This window comes from Octodon degus, unplaced genomic scaffold (genome assembly GCF_000260255.1).
Source record: "Octodon degus isolate 3935 unplaced genomic scaffold, OctDeg1.0 scaffold00010, whole genome shotgun sequence".
Taxonomy (NCBI): Eukaryota; Metazoa; Chordata; class Mammalia; order Rodentia; family Octodontidae; genus Octodon; species Octodon degus.
Genome location: NW_004524586.1, coordinates 3,453,437 through 3,471,148, shown reverse-complemented (window position 1 = coordinate 3,471,148; position 17,712 = coordinate 3,453,437). Strand labels below are relative to the sequence as shown.

The 17,712-nt window shown below is 39.8% G+C and overlaps 1 protein-coding gene across 1 annotated transcript in view; it reads right to left on the bottom strand.

Moving 5' to 3' along the window:
- Positions 1-17,712, bottom strand: part of Cc2d2b (coiled-coil and C2 domain containing 2B) — a 95,310-nt gene that overhangs the window by 27,516 nt on the left and 50,082 nt on the right. The window contains exons 24-27 of the mRNA XM_023709075.1: positions 11,203-11,299; positions 7,793-7,794; positions 4,291-4,332; positions 1,946-1,965 (exon numbers count right to left, since the gene is read on the bottom strand). Coding sequence (XP_023564843.1) covers positions 1,946-1,965; positions 4,291-4,332; positions 7,793-7,794; positions 11,203-11,299 — 161 coding nt within the window. The remainder of the gene's footprint in view (positions 1-1,945; positions 1,966-4,290; positions 4,333-7,792; positions 7,795-11,202; positions 11,300-17,712) is intronic.

Genomic DNA, 17,712 nt, shown 5'->3' with positions numbered 1-17,712 from the left:
ACACACACACACACACACACACACACACACTAAATAAATGTTAAAAAAAATTAAAAAAAAAGACTAATAGGTGTTAATGAAAAAGAAGGAGCCAACACCAATATCATAAATATTTGCAGAAGTAATAGCAGAAAACTTCGCAAGTATGGGGAAATAATCTGCAGTTAGATAATCAAGGCAAATAGAATTTCAAATAAAATGAGCCAAAATAAATCTACACCCAGACACATAATAATCAATATCCCAGAAATTCAGCACATAAACTACATACAAAAAGCTGCTAGAGAAAAGAAAAAGATCACATTTAAAGGAAAGCCCATCAGAATCACAGCAGATTTCTCAACACAAGCCATTAAGTCAAGAAGAGCATGGAGCGAAGTATATTAAGACCTATAAGAAAACAAATTCCAACCCACAACAACAGAAAGAAACCATCAAACAAGGCAAACAATTAAACACAGAAAAAGTAGGGAACCAACAGCAGAAAAATAACATGACAAACATAAGCCAATACATGTCAATTACAACCATCAATTTAAATGGACTCTATTCACCAATTAAAAGAAATAGATTGACAGTGGAACAAGAAATGTAATCCAACAATATGCTGTATCAAGAAACACATTTAACCTAAAAGAAATTCATAAGCTGAAAGTCAAAGAATAGAAAACAATGTTACATGAGCCAGAAACAGAGAAAAAGGCAGGGGTAGCTTTTCTGTTCACAGACAATCTGAACTTCAAGCCAAGAATGATCAAACCAGATAAAGACAGACATTTCTGAAATTTTAGGGGAAAACTTTAAGAGGAAGAGATAAAAGTCATAAATATGTATGCACCAAATATAGGAGCACCGAACTATATAAGACAAATTTTAAAAGACATGAAAAATCTAATAACCAATAACACAATCTTAACAGGAGATCTTAACACTCCATTATCTCAAAAAGATAGATCAAGTAGACAGAAGGTACAAGACAAAGATGTCCACCATTACCACTCTTTTCAACATGGTTATGGAAAAATTAGCCAGAGCCATTAGATAAGAAAAATAAAAGGATAAGAATAGGAAAGGAAGAAGTTAAACTATCATTATTCACAGACAACATGATACTCTACATGGAAGATCCAAAAAATTCCACCAAGAATCTCCTAGAATTAATAAACAAATTCAGTAGCATAGCAGAATACAAAGTCAACACCCAAACTCACTGAGAGAGAAATTAGAAAAATACCCTTCATAATAGCATCCAAAAAAATGAAATACTTAGGAATTAGCCTAACAATGAAAGTAAAAAAACCTATACGTGAAGATTACAATACTGGGAAAAAAGAGATCAAAGAGGATTTCAGAAAATGGAAAGATATTCCTTGGTCCTCAAGAGCAAAAACCAACATTGTGAAAATGACCATACTCCCGAAATTGTTATACAGATTTAATGCAACCCCTATCAAAACACCATCAACATACTTCACAGATCTAGAGAAAACATACCTAAAGTTCACTTGGAACCAGAAAAGACCTAGAATAGTAAATGTAATTCTGACCAACAAAGGCAAGGCAGGAGGCATTACAATCCCTGACTTGAAATTATACTACAAAGCTACTGTGATAAAATCAGCATGGTCCCAGAAAAAAAACAAAACAGACCTGAGGATCAATGGAACAGATTAAAAGATGTAGACATAACTATAAACACACTCAGTCACCTGATCTTTGACAAAGGAGTCAAACATGTTCACTGGAAGAAAGATAGTCTCTTGAATAAATGGTGCTGGAGAAACTGGCTTTCCAGATGCTTAAAACTAAAACTTGACCCAGGTCTATCACAATGCACTAAACCAAAGTAAAAATGTTTGGGCTCCTGAGATGGCTCAGTGGTCTAAAGCACCTACTTGGAACAGGCTTGGCAAAGCACAGGGACCGTGGTTCAATCCCCCAGCACCACATGCCAGCCAGCCCCGCCTCTTGGTGGGCTGAGCTGGCCACCCCCTCCCACATAAATAAATAAATAAATAAATAAATAAATAAATTTTAAAAAATAAAGTAAAAATGTTTTATAGATCTAAACATTAAAACAGAAACACGTGGGGCCAGGGATATAGCTCAGTAGCATAAAGCAACTTCCTGGAAAGTACAAGGTTCTGAGTTTGATCCTCAATACCACAAACAAACAAACAAACAAACAAACACAAAACAGAAAGACTAAACCCAGAAAAGAAATTAGGTAGAAATCTTGAAGACATAGTATAGGCAGAGAATTCATGAACAAAAAATAAACTGAACAGGAAATTCTTCAAAGAATCAACAACTGGGTTTCACCTTATTGAGACGTTTCTGCATGTCAAAAGAAATCACCAACAGCATGAAAAGACATCCCACAAACTGAGAAAAAAATCTTAATCAACAATCACTCAGGGGCGCAGGGCGATATCTCAGTAGAATAAGTGCTTGCCTGGTGAGCGCAGGGTCCTGAGTTGAATCCCCAGTACCGCAAGAAGAAAAAAAAAATCACTCAGACAAAGGAGTTCTACTTAGAATAGATACAGGACTAAAGAAAAATCAGGCCCCCCAATTTCAAAGACCCAGTCCAAAAATGGGCATCTGAGATGAATACCCTCCTTAGAGGAAGAAATTTAAATGGTAAATAAGTATGTGAAAAAATGTTCCACGGCACTGGTCATTCAAGAAATATAAATTAAAACAACTCTGAGATACCATCTCACTCCAGAAAAAATGACTATCATAAAGAAATCAACTAATGAATTCTAGAGAGGCTGTGGGGAAAAGGGAACTCTTCTCCATTGTTGGTGGGAGTGTAGACTGCTCCAGTCACTGTGGAAAGCAGTACGGACACTCTTCAAAAACCTCGGATTGGAAGTCCCAGTTACGTCAAGCCAACTATTCCTGTTCTGAGTATTTTTTTCAGAAGAACTAAGAACATCGTATCACAGTGATAGAGGTGCACTCGTGTTTATAGCAGCACAATTTGTCATAGTTAAATCTTGAAAACAACGCAAATGCCCACCACCTGAGGAACGGACAAAAAGATGTGGTATTTTTATACAATGGAGTATTACTCAGCTATAAAGAAAGAAAATCCTGAGGCTTTCATAGGTAAGTGGATGCAACTAGAGGCTAAACTCATAAGCGAAATAAATCGACCCACATGTGTAAACACTGCATTGTCTCCCTAATGCAAGAACCTGCAAGAGTAAGTAATAACTGAAAGGTACAACAGATGTAGTAAAAAGGAAAGTAGCCGGACATAAGGAATAAACAATTCGAATGAGGGAAAGGAGAAAAGATAGGAAAAAAGGAAGGGGAAAATCATGCAAGTATGTATTCAGGATAGCAGAGACGACTGTCCTCATAATTTCCATCAGTTCTTTGAAAGTAAAAGTTAATGTTCAACGTTTTCACTTTGACTAACTCTATATGCTAATATCTGTAATCTGAGCAACTACACTGAGGCCAGCAGCGTGCAACGCAACCACCACAGCTGAAAACCTCTCACCGTGCTCTTCTAAATGTGTACCATTTCTAATGTCTTAGCAATTATTTTTATACTCCTTTAAAAAAAGTATTTATTTATTTGGTACAGGGTCATGTTATGCAGTTCAAACTCATAGGGATCTTTCTGTCACAGCCTCCCCAACCCTGGGATTACAGGCATGCATCACCACGCCTGGTTTTGTGGCTGGCACCAGGGCACCAGGGGATCAAACTTAGGTCCATGAACTTGCCAGGCAGGTGCTTAGACTGCCCTAACTCCCCAACTCCATATGTATTTTTGTATGTTACTCTGTTTCTTTTCTTTTCTTTTTTTCTTTGTTTCTCCCCCCTCCCCCCAACCGGGGATTGAACTCAGGCCCTTGTGCTTGCCAGGGAAGCACTTAGTCTACTAAGCCATCTCCATTAGAATGGACCTGTTACTCTCTGTCTGTCTGTCTGTCTGTCTGTCTGTCTGTCTGTCTGTCTGTCTTTCTTTCTTTCTTTTTTCCGCTGAGGCATTTTATTTGTATGTTTTACATCCTTAGAAAAAGAATCCCAGGATTTTTCCTCCTGTGTGTTTTCGTCGCGCTTCTTCATGATCCAAGATGCCAGCTGAGGTCGTCAATACAGTGAAACCAAACTGACGGGATGGGAGCAGGTTATTCTGCCATTTTTCCAGGTCTTTCAGCTGCACATCAAACCTGGGGCTGATCACACCACACTTGTTTAGCCTTCCTGTGAGGTTGACACCAATTTTTCCAGCCCTGTGATCATCAGTGATTTCAGGTTCACCACTGTAACCACGCTTCACCATCACAGTTAGAAACCCGACAGTGACTTGGGAGCGCGGCCTGAGGAGGACCTGGCGTTGCCTCTTTTCGGCATTGTGGATGCTCCTGAGAGCATCGGCCAGGACATTCACGCACACCATTGTGGCGGCACGGGAAGATGGGGGAAAGAGCCTGTTCCTCTGTTTCTGTCTTTGCTTCTATTTTTGTTTTTACTCTTCACAGGAAAAAAGAAACAAATACAGTATACCGACTAGTAAATGAAGACCTGTTCTATGCTGGGATAAAATATTTACAAGCCATATATCTGATAAGAGATTTGTACATAAAATGACTAAAGAATTCTCAAAACTCAATAACAAAAACAGGGGCTGGCCAAATAGCTCAGCAGATTAAAGTGCCTGCTTAGGCACACGCAGGGGCTGGCAGTTCGATGCCCTGGCCTGCTGCGCTGGCCTCGCCCCCGGGGCCTGCTGCGATGGCGATTGAGACTGCATGTGGCAGCACACGCCTAGAAGCCAGCACTCAGGAGGCTGCGAACAGGAAGATCACTAGGAGTCTGGTCTACACGTGAGACCCCGTATAGGCTGTACACCCTGTCCTAAGCATACACACAACACACACACACACACACACACACACACACACACACACGAAAAGTTCAATTTTTAAAAAAAGGCTTTGAACAACTATGAAGAATGTACATAGGAAAATGCTCAAGATCATTAATAATTAGGAATGCAAATTAAATTATAATGAGAAACAATCACGCATCTCTTAAAATGGCTAAAATTTAAAAGTTTGACAAAATAGAATGAAAAATGCTACAATCATGTTCAGAAGTAGGTTTCTTAAAACAGCCAACCATTTAACTTCTAGGTACTTACTAAGAGAAATAAAAGCATTTTTTATACAAAGATTTAAATACAAGTGTTCATAGAAGTTTTATTTTTAATAATAATAAAAAAATTGGGCTGCATTGTAGCTCAATGGTAGAGTACTTGCCTAACATGTGCAAGGCCTACATCTCAAAGAACAAAACAAATAGATAACCCAAATGTTCAACAAATGGATATATAAATATACATGGAATTGAGCTACAACATGGGTGAATCTTGAAATCCTCCAAGTAAAAGCAGCAACCCCTCTTCCCAAAAAAGATCACATACTCTATGATCCCATTTTTTTGTAATATAATTCCATGTTTATTGACACAAGAATTGAAAGTATCATGAAATCAAGAGGTTATAAAATGATATGTATAGTATGATTTCATTTTAGTAAAAAAGATATAGCTAAGAGAATCTGGATGATTCATTCACCAGTAAGATCACTGAATTTTTGTTAATTTAATTTTTTATTTTAATAATTTTTATGTTTTGATTGACATAATATTTGTACTTTTTAATGAAGTATAATGTGATGTTTTCATTTATGCATTCATTGGGTGAAATGATTCAATTTCTTTTTCTTTCTTTTCTTTTTTTTTTGTATTATAGGGAAGGGCCTACAGCGTGTTCAGGTTCTCACTACTAGATTTGGCTCGTAGTGCTCCGCCTGTTTACAGCCTCTCAAGAGCTGGGATTATGGGTGTACACCACCATGTCCAATCTCAATTGCTGTCTCAGCACTCCCCGGGGGCGGGGCTGGCATGGCAGGCCCAAGGATTGAACCCTCGGCCCCTGCACCTTCTTGCAGGTGCTTTAATCCACTGAGCTATTCGGCTGGCCATCAATTTCTATCAAATTCTACAAACTACAATAACAGACAACAGATCAATGTTGGTGACGTGGGAGTTAGGAGGAGGAAAGGTGGAGATACGCCAACTGGGCAGGGAAAAGCTTTTGGGGGTATATTCATAGTCCTGAATGTGATGATGGTTTCCTGGGTAAATACACATGTCAAAATTTGTCAAATTACTTTAATATGTGCAGATTGTTGTTTACCATTTTTTTTCAGCGATGGCTTTTAAATTAGAGGAAGTGTGAAGAGTGAGGAAAACCAGGAACGAGGCCTAGGTGGGGTTGGCACTTACTACCCCTGTCACCCTCACTTTGGCAGTACTCTATGATCCATTTCATTTTTAGTGAATTAACTTCTCATCTTGCCAACCAAAGGTCAGAAATGAGAAACCTCTGGGAAAGGGAGAAAGAAAAAGGCTAATTTTTTTCTAAACTCCCAAACCCTAATTCTTACCATTAGTCCCACTGTCTTTGGACATCTGGAGCCCTTTTAACACTTTGTGCTTGAGAAGTTACCCGTTCCACTTACTAGGGCCTTCTACATCCAGAGGCTGGCCTGCCACAGCAGAGATGAGCAAGGACGACTGTGTCATTCTAGCCTAAAAGGTAGGCTCCTAACGGTGCCTACAGCAGCTATGGCTTTGGAATTCTGACTGCAGTCACCTCAGCTGCATGACTCTTTCCATCCCAGGTTCCCAGGACAGCCCAGGCTTCCTAGGTTTACCCCGCCGCAGGTCATAGGTTATACCCATTAGGGTTCACTTTAAAATTGGTTCCCTATGGATCTTCTCTGAGAAGCAATGAAAAAATTTTATTTGAATACCATCAGTGTGAATTATATACTTAATTAACCTTAATGAGTCAGCATATGAACTGCTTATACTAAGTGACGAAGCAAAATTTAGTTCATGAGCTGTAATGTGTGCGCTGAGTCTGCCCCACAGACTCATGCAGTGAAGCTGTTGCAGACGCTGAGGGTTAAACGGTTGAAATGAGCTGCCATGAGTGAACCATTCCTTTAAATAAACCCTACCAATGAATTCCATATATTTGTGTATTTAGTTTTTCCTCCCTAGCCTTTTCATCTTTTCAGAGTATTTGATTTTTTTAATGAAAAAACCTCCTTGCCTGATGTGTCTTCTTACCCTGTCACTGTATGTGTATTTAATTATTTGGCAACCGTAGAATTGGTACCAACAGCTTCAGACATGAACTGTGGGTCAGGGGCCCACATACACAATACAATTGGTTACACTGTAATACAACTAGAATTTAAAACCAAAAATTGAGAGCTGGGGAGATAGCTCAGTAGAATAAGCGCTTACCTGGCAAGCGTAGGGTCCTGAGTTCAATCCCCAGTACCGCAAAATAAAAACACCAAAAATTTTGTAAAAAGAATTTAAAAACTGTTAGGTCAAGGATGAAAATGTAGCAACTGCAGGTGGAATAGAACAAGACCGTCCTGTACCACTAGATGCCACCTCATTTTGCTTGTATCCTAGCCTTCTGGAAGCAAGACTCTTCTCCTTACCCTATCAGCTTTCTCCCTTTGTATGACCCTTTCTTATCTACAGCTAATATAGGTTCAACGTGAGTGATCTGTGCTTTGTTTCCCCAACATTTCCATTACAGACCTCCGGCTCTGCCAGGCCCCTCAGCCGTGTCCCAGCTACTGTCTACCTGGCTTTCTTTGGTTGAGTAGGAACTTGCTAACCTTAGGATCTTGGTCTTTGTTTCTAGTTATCAACTGTAATGGCTCAATAAAACTCCTTTCAACGGGACCCCTCGATTTCGAGAGTTTTGCACTTCCAAATTAGAATTTTTAAAACAGACACATCTGTGTAAATTTATAAATGAGAGGTGAGTAGATTTCAGTAGGTCAAAAATTATGAGCTACGTTGAAAACAGTACACTAATAAACTTTAAAATCTTGAAAAATACTAATTTTTCAAAAAAATTTAAAACAACATTTGAGTATTGAATTACAGTCCTTTTGTGGCTATCAGACTGTTTGTTATAATTTTAGTTCGTGGAAATGCTCCAGGATTGCTTCAGGTGTGCTAACCCAGCTGTGTGATTCCTAGTGCTAAAAATAGGCTTTTTGTCTGTGAAACTTCAAATCTTCAGCTTTCTGTTGGCAGATGACTCGTGAACAGGAGATCCATGGGAACCACAAGAAAAATTCAGGAGGAGAAAAGGCGAAATTGAGGCATTTCTGGACACAATAATGATCACTGGTAAATCAAAAGTTTGTTGCATCTGAGTGGTTATCATGGGGCTCTGCCTGGATTGAATAAGGATTTTTTTTTTCTCAGAATGCCTTCAGGGCAGGTTTGGCTGGCTTGAGTTGTGGGGATCGAACCACAGCAACCTGAGCCTGACTGCTTTGTTGAAGCAGCTACTTAAAGAACCGAGCTAAGGTGCAGGCCCCCAAAATGGAATAAGGATTTTTTTTTTTTTTTTTTGCTACCTGGATTGAATCTTTTATGAAAAAATGGCATGTTTTGGTCCACAGTTACCCTTCCTGATCTGTGAGAAGAAGCTCTTTCCTTTTCAATTTTGTCAATGTGCTTCTGAAGTGTGTGTGCTGCCGCCCTTTCCTTTCCTAAGCAGCATGCCAACATTGTCACCATCAAATCTGATACCTAAAGTATATGGGTCTCCTTCTAACAACAGTTCAAGGGTTAAATTGCTAGTCCATTGCTATTCAAATTTTGAATTTATTGGTCATTGATATAATTCATGTTTGAGAGAAAAAAATCCCTCAAGCATTCTTTTGGATTTTTAAAGTTCCACTCATGATCAGTTTATATGACAGAAACTCAGTTTAACTCTTCACAGAAAAGTCATCACTAAATTAGTGTTTAATAGTGTTTAATAGTTTAATTACCCTCATGTTTAATATATACCACTCAGATGCAACAAGGTTTTGATTTACCAACAATCATTATTTTGTCTTTTATTAAGAATTGATTTTTTGGGGGCTGGAAAGATAGCTCATTTTCTCAGGCTTTCACAGAGAGCACACTGGCCAAGCAATGGCCGAGACTCATCCACATGGCTGACACTCACAAAGGATCTACAATCTGAGGTACAGGATCTCAGGATAAGTCCTGAGGGCATTTCACTGACCTTATCAGATCCAAAAGCTACAACTCTTATTGCATAGGTCTTGCTTTATCTTGGTCTTAAACATCCAGAAGAAAAGTATAAAAATGAAATATAAGAAGTAAAGCCATGCTGTTATGTTGAGCTGTAGGGGACTCAGGTCAACAATTTCTGACATTGCCAGTCAGGTGGAATACCCAATACTATTATGGACTACTGGACTCTTTTAGAATATTTTGCTGAGTTAACACACATATGATATTCAAATGACGGAACTAAACAAAAAAGGGATACAGATTAATGTTCATTTTGTATCTGTGTATTCAAAATGGTTAGGACAGATATATAGTTACATTTTCTTAATGAATAGAGGGATTTGTTGTAATAGTGTTTGTAAATAGAATATCATGTCTGCATCTTGTACAGCAAATAACCAGTAGGAAGAGAGTATGCAATGTGTTAATTATTGGAACTGTCCTACCAATTTGATTGGAAACTGTCTCATTGCTATTTGTTTCTCAATAAAATTATGGAAAAAAAAAGATAGCTCAGCAGTCTAAAGCACCTGCTTAAGCAAGCTTAGGCAAGCATGTGGGAACCGGGGTTCAATCCCCAGCACCACATGCTGTGCCAGCCCTGCCTCTAGGTCTATCTGAGCCTGCGTTGGCCACAAAAAACAAAACAAAGCAAAAAAAAAAAAAAATGGTTGATTTTTAATAAGAATGTGTGGGGATTTCTCTTCAAAAAACAGACTGAAGATTATTATTATGATTTTCAGTAGTTCTTATAGTAGGATCAGTCCTGAACTGTATGCTTCAAGGTCTTCCTCAACTTCTTTTACCTGGATACCCAGTAGTTTCCAAGTAGAATTAGAATTAACCTTTAATAGTACTGCCATAGAATTTTGCAGGCATTCGCATGAAGCATTGAACTTACCGTGATGTTTAATTTGGTTGTCAACTTGACTGGAGTGAAAAATGCCCCAAAAGTTGGTTAACCACATTCTGGATGGGAAGACATTTCCAGAGAAGATGGCATGTGGTCGGTGGACGTCATGGGGAAGACCTGCTCTGAACTTGGGGGCATCAGCCGGTAGACTGGGGCCCAGACTGAATGAAAGAGCAGAGAATGGAAGCCTGTGCAAGCTCATCATCCACCCTTGGTGGGTGGGTGCTTTTTTTTGTTTTTTTTTCTTCTTCCTGCTGCTGCTGTTGCCTGTGATCTTTGAACACAGACTTGCACCAAGGGCTCTCCAGCGGAGTCTCAAGCCCCCAGCCTTGAACAGGGGCTGTACACCGGATCTCTCCTTTCCGAGTCCTGGGCTGAGCAGTTCCTATCCTCCCTGGCTTCCCAGCCTGAAAACAGCCATTGTCGGGGTATTTAGGCTCTAACTCTGTAAGCCCCTTATCTTTTTTAACTGTGTAAGCCATCTAATAAACCCCCTCGTATTATATTTAATTGGCTCTATTCCTCTGGAAAACACTAATCCATTTACCTACAGTTAATTATCCCCCAAAAGGGAGCACAATGGACAGTCACGTTTGTAGTGCTAACTTCAGTATGAAGGAGACTAACATTTATTTCAACACTTACTGCGGTAGTGCAGGCACGGTGTTAGAAACGCTCACATATAATGAGGAAGACGTTCAGCAATTTTAGAGACAACATTAAGCAGACTAAATTTTAGTCCTAGAATTAATTTGGTCTTTCACAGAAGTGGTATATTTTCTTTATTCAGCTAAGAAGTATTCAACCTATTTTTATTTATCTTTCTGTCTTGACTACCATGAAGCTCATATTTATAGGTAATGTTCAACTACAAAACCTACTACTCTCAAGCTCTGGAATATTTAATCTTTCCTCCTCTTATATGTAGTTTTTGATCTACATTATCTTTGACATGAGTCATCATATGTCTATTTTGCTACAGTTTGCCTCAAATTCTTTTTTGAAAGCTTTGGATAGAGATTTTGTGGCTAAAATACATTTCTTGATAGTTACCAGATTTCATTCAGTTTAATCTTCTTAGAATTATTTCAACACTGATTATTTTAATTACTGTACATTACCTGATGTTTTTCAATGGTCACTTCATCAAAAATGTTGATATATATACTGTCTTTTATTTTAGATAAGCTTGAGAAGCTATAATCATGTCCTGGTGAGCTGCAAGAAAGAAAACATATATAAAAGCTTATTTGTTCTAAATCAATTTATTTTCCAAGGGCAATATTCATAAAGAACATTAAGAGGACCTCTGTTATTTTTTATTTTAAATTAATTTTATTTTTGCAGTACCAGGGATTGAATGCAGGACCCTGTGCTTGCCAGGCAGGCACTTATTCTACTGCGCTATCTCCCCAGCTATTTTCTTTAATAAAGTGTAAACTTAGAAAGTTATGTTCTTTGAAGACTGGCTGTGGCTTTCCAGTAGAGCCAGCACTGCTTTGTAATTTATGCTGTATCCCTCTTGAGACAAAAATGAAAATATTTAAAGGTCAAGCAGAAAGGCTTTCACTATGGCCATCCATTGCAAACGAATTGTCTGGAGTATATTTCAGTAAGATTGTCCAACTATTTTAAATTCTGCTATTTCAGATGTACCATTAAAATGTCTCTTACTCCATGTTAATACGTATGACTGAGTTTATTCTCTTACCTGTATTTATTTTCTCCAAGTAAAATTTAGAATAACAGCATACATTTAATTTTGCCAGCTATCTGCTGATAGCCTATTTATTTATTTAATTTATTTGGTACAGGGTCTTGCTATATGGCTCAGACTCATATGATCTTCCTGTCTCAGCCTCCTCAGTGCTGGGATTACAGGTGTTTACCACCACAGCTGGTCTCAGTGGCTGGCTAGGTGCGCCTGGGACTCTGGGGCCAGCACAGTATGCAGTACCAGGTATTGAACCCAGGTCTTTGCACTTGCCAGGTAGACACTTAGTCTGCTGAGCTATCTTGCTAGCCCTGGATCTTGCTTTTTGATCCATTCTACCAGTCTGGTTTTTTTTATAAATTAAGACCATTTACATTGATAGTCATAACTGATATGTATTGGCTTATCCTTCTCACAGTATTTTCCTATTGCTGGTTCCCATTTTTTCTCCTCTATTTAATTGCTTGGCTTGCCTGGTGGTCTTTTTCCATAGTGCTCTTGGAATTATGGTCTTTCTTATCACTTTCTTGAATAACTGTTAGAGCCCTTAGGGGAACTAGCTTCCTGGTCAATGTTCTTGATCATGGAAGTATCTTTTGTGACCACTGATTCTGACAAATAGTTTTGAGGGTTCATCAATCTGGGCTGGAGGCTCTTTTATTTTAGGACTTGAACTATTCCAAGCTCTCCTTGACTTGAGCGTTTGTGTAGAGAAGTCTGCTGTAATTCTAATGGTTTTCACTTGTAATTGATTTGTTTCTTTTTTTTAATAATTTTTAGTATTCTGTTTTGTGATGAATTTCTGGAATCTTGCTTCCTACATGCCTTAGAGTAGATTTATTTTGGTCATGTCTATTGGGATTTCTATATACTTCACTTATTTGTATGTTAAATTCTTTATCAGTGTTGTGAAGTTTTCTGCTATTGCGTCTGTAACGAGGTTTTTGTGGAACTTGCACTATCTCATGGATTCCAGTCAATCTTTGCTCTTTTTTGTGCAGTCTTGCAGCTGTTGGATTTAATTTTCATGATCCCTTGCTATTTTTGAGATAACTTTCTTCTCATGATTGCTAGCTACAATCTTGTCTTCTAGATCTTTCATTTTACTTTAGCCTTTGTTCAATCTGTTGTGTATACTTTCTTTTGTGTGTGTGTGTGTGTGTGTGTGTGTGTGTACTTTCAATGGAGTTTTTAATTCCTTGGACATCTGTTTGGATCTGTTTTATGGATTCAATTTCTTTGCTGGAATTCATGGTTTCCATTCTTTTCCTAAGATCCTCTTTTCTTGCCTGTGTCTACTCTAGATTCATTGGATACGTCTTTCATTTTAACCATCATTCTCTTTTTTACATGAGAGATTATTTTTCTATAGCCACTTATAGTTGCTTTTTTCACTTCTGTTACTATCATTTCAGAATGTTCCAGTGTGTGGCTTCAGATTTCTTCTATTTCTGTATGCTCTTGAGTTGTCCCGGGTGGGCTGGAAGTCTGAGATTGCATTTTGCTTTTGCATCTTTTCATTTTGCATTTTCTATTCTTAATTTTGTTTTATTTTCTGTGTTGCTGGTTGTACATTTCTTATTGTAAATAGCTTTATCACTAAGTACTGAGGTCCTAGAAAATGTTTAAACAAGGTGCAGGTGGTTCTTTGTGTCTAACCCAAGAACTGGCCTTCCCAATTTATTAAGGATGAGAACTTGCTGTCTAGTTAGGTCAGCACCCCATGCTTTGGTACTGGACTATGGTGAGGATTGTCATCCCAATCACAGTGTTGTTCTGTGAATGAGAAAAGCTGACTACAACCTGTACGGCAAACCTGAGCATAGCCATACAATTATCATGAACAGTAGCAGCAAGGATGGCCCAGCCACTTGCAAGCTGTGGCAACTATTACTGTGGTACGCTAGGCCACTGGAGCAATCAATCGCTACAGTTATAAGACAAAACCCAGCATATACTAAGAACTTGCATGCAATGAGTTTCCATTTGGTGTATTAATTTTATCCTGTTTGGGGTTATTTAAGAGGGATAGGGAACAAAACAGAGAGATGAATAGGGAGAAATATAGTAGAAGAAAGGATGTAAGGCAAAAGATATAACCCAAGTTTTGTGAAACTGGAGAACACAGGAGAGAAACAATAAAATAAAAACCAAAAGACTATTGAAACAAGCCAGAAAGACAAGAGATAACGTTCACTCACATGAAAGTATCATAAAATCAATACAGACATATGTTAGTTGACACATTGTGTCTACTTGGCTGAGTCAGCCCCGGCAGTTCCCAGCGGGGGGCCTCGCCCGCAGGTGGGCAGGGCTCAGGAATTGAGACGCGCAGGAAGCCGCCCTGCCCGACGACGTCCTGCTGCCCGCCCCGCTTCCGCGGAGAAGTCCCAGTCCTCGGAGGAGCTTGATCTCAGCAGCCGCACGTAGAAGGAAGAGAGAGGCTTGATGGACGCCGCAGCTGAGGCTCCTCCTCCGCTCTTCTTTGTGTTCTCTCAGTGAACTGCTGTCATTTGCCTTGGAGCCCGCGGAATCTCCAGTAACTGTGAGCTAAATAAACCTTTCCTTCCTTCATTTTGAGTGGTGGGTATTTGTCCCAGCAACGAGTAAAAAGTAACTAAGACAAGACAGTTGAGTGAAAAGCAGAAGATGAATAGAATAAAACAAAAATAAAGGTAAGAAGCACTAATGGTCAAAAACCAAGCAGCAAAGAACAAAAACACCCCCACAAGACTGAAAAGGGAAACCACTCAAATGACCAAACAAAGAAGCACAGTAGAATTCCTCTGGCATGCACAGTTCTGTTAGTGTCCAACATAGATCCCAAACTACGAGGTGCAACCCTGGGGAGTCCGCAGTGGGACCTTCGCTATGGGGCGATCTTGGCCTCGGTGCGGACACTGGGCCCAGTGTTGGGCTGGAAATGATGTCCGTGTCTCCTTACCGTGTTTGTCTTTGCAGCACGGTCCCAATGGCTGTTGTGCCCTTGGTGAGGGAGAGCCTGGGGCTGCTCCGGTGGACAGCTGGCTCCTCTCAGACCTCACCCAGCTTCCTAAGTTTCACACAACTAGCTCTTAACAGCTGGCCCCGGGGCAGGAGAAGTGCCCTTGTCCCCCTGCATGCCCAGGCAGCTTCCTTCTTGTGCCTCTGGGCCCCGGCAGCCACATGAGCGAGTCTGGGCGGCCCCAGCTCCAACAGTTCAGCAGAATTTCCCCAGCCTGTTTCCCAGATGGCAGCAGTCCTCTGCGACTGGCTGGGCTTGCCTTCTCCCACCATTGGCAGTGAAGCAGTCCGGGACTGTTCCCCGATGCATGAAGTTAAAGTGGCAGCCTCCTGCCCACCTCTGCTCTGCACGCCTGTGTACTAAAAACAGTGCCAGTTCACCTCACTCGCCAACCGCTGGCTCTGTGGGGCTCTGAGGAAACTGTCACTGTGCTGGCGGCTCCTCCAGGTGTACCAGGCTGCTCTGCCGGGCACACCGGGCCGCCCTGCCATGGTGCACTGCGCTCTACATCCTGGGCTTAGGCTTTGGATTGCACTTCTAGTTTACTGAGGCATATTGTTAGTTTATTTATTTGAGTTCACTGTTTTTCTTTTTCTTTTATGTATTTGATACAAGGTCTCACTACACAATTCAGACTCATAGTGATTCTCCTGCCTCAGCCTCCCCGGTGCTGGGATTGCAGGCATGTACCACTGTGCCCATTTTCTGAGCCAGCACGACGTTCCCCGGGGTTCCAGAGCCGGCACAACGTGCAGTGCCAGGGATTGAACTCAGGTCCACGCGCTTGCCAGGCAGGGGCTTAGACCGCTGAGCTCTCTCCTCAGCCCAGCTCACTGTCTTTCTAATGTAAGCTCTCACAGCAGTAAGTTTCCCTTTCAGAACTGCTTTCAGTAAGCCCCATGTGTTCTGATGCACTATGCTGACATTATTGTTTGATTCTAGCAATTTCAAATGTTCTTTCTTGCTTTCTTCTATTGCTCATCATGTTACAGGAGTGTGTCATTTAATGTCAAGTTGTAAAACTGGGGTGGTTCCTTTTGTAATCTAGTATCAGCGTGCTATGAACTGGTGGTGCACAGTGGTACCTCTGTCCCCAAACGCAGTTCTTTCCACAGTTCTGGTCACAAACTGAATTGGACAGAATCAAATAGATTTTCCCCCAAAGATCAACAGTGAACCTGTATCACATTCAATAATTAGGTTCAGTGTCGGCCTTCTGGGGAAGATTGCTTTGGCTCTTGTCTAGTTCGGTTTGCAGCCAGAATCCTGGGAAGAATTAAGTTCATGAACCAAGGTGCTCCTGTACTTGTGATGATTTCAATTCTTTTGTAGTTTTTTAAGCAAGCTTTGTGGACTAGTATGTGTTTATTTTGGAAGAAAGTTCTTTATAATTCCAAAGATAATGTATATTCTGTTGTAATAGGATAGCACACTTTGTATATATTTATTTTTTGTTTTTAACTTATTGTAAGAGAATAGAAAAATAATAGGTAACACATTAGAAATAAAGTACAATTTTAAAATAAAAGGGCTGGCCAGATAGCTCAGCAGATGAAAGTGCCTTCTTAGGCGGATGCAGGGACCAGACTTGATCCCATGTGTGCTGTGCCAGGGGTGCGCTGAGAGGCAACTGAGGCAGGATGTGGTGGCGCGCACCTGTAATCGCAGTGCTTGGGAGGTGAAAGCAGGAGGATCAGTACAAGTCTGATGTGTGTAGTGAGACCCTGTAGACTCCTTACTAAAAAAAATAAAAAAGTAAGATGATACGTATTCAACAGTGCTTGTTACATTACACATTGCTGTCTTCATTGTAGTTGCTCAGATTACAGCGACAAGCATATAAAACTGGTCAAAATAAAAATTTTAAGCATTAAGTACTACCTTCAAAAACTGATAGAAATTAGTAACTAAGTTACTAATTAAGTACTGATTAAGTCACTAATTAAGTAACTGATTAAGTTACTAATTAAGTACTACCTTCAAAAACTGATAGAAATTAGTAACTGATTCTGCCTTTTTGTTAAACATCTACAATCTTGACTATGCTGTGTTGTGGAGAGCTTTCTTCATAGTCATTCCTGGGGATGGAACCCCTAATAGTAATTAGTAAATTGTTTCCACGCTCTGGTAGCTAAAATCATCTTAGCTATTCTGTGTCTATACAGGCATGATGTCATCTCCTTCCTCTTCTTCCTTACCTCTTCTCCTCCCCCCATTCCAACTGTGTATTCCTTAGGTTCTGTCTCTGTCATTGTGTTGACGCTCCTTTGATCTTTCTGTGTCCAGCAGTGCTTCATGAAGGCAGGCGCCCCTAGCCTTGGTGCACTGATTGTCGTTACCTCTTCCTGCTAAACTGTTCTCATAACTAGGGCGTAGTGACTTTCTTTGCCTACAGTTTTTTAAAAGTTTATTTTATTTCACTTATTTTTGCCTACAGTTTCAGCTGAAAGTTTGCCTTGTATAACAATAAAATTGGCTTCTTCTTGCCATTGGAAGCGCTGGTGTATGGAATATTGTTTTCCACGCTCTGGTTTTAAATCTACACATTTCTTTTTTGGATTGTTGAGTTCTTTGAATACAATAAGCTGTTGAATTATGTTATTTGATCCAGGTTGCAAGTCAATGTCTTTTAATTGGGGAGCTGGAGTGATTCACATTCCAAGTTCTTACTGAAAAAGTATTGACTTATTCCTGTGATTATGTTCCTTTTCTGTTGTTGACTCCTTTATTTTTTCTTTTTTTGTTAAGCTACTCGTCTTGCTTGATGTATTCATTCCATTTAACTTTCTGACTTTGTTTTCTCTGTCTAGGATATTCTTGAGTAATTTTGGAATGCTGTTTAGTGTTTTTTTCTTTTTCTTTAAATTTGGTAAAAGGTCTCACTATGTAGCTCGGCCTCACAGTGATCCTGCC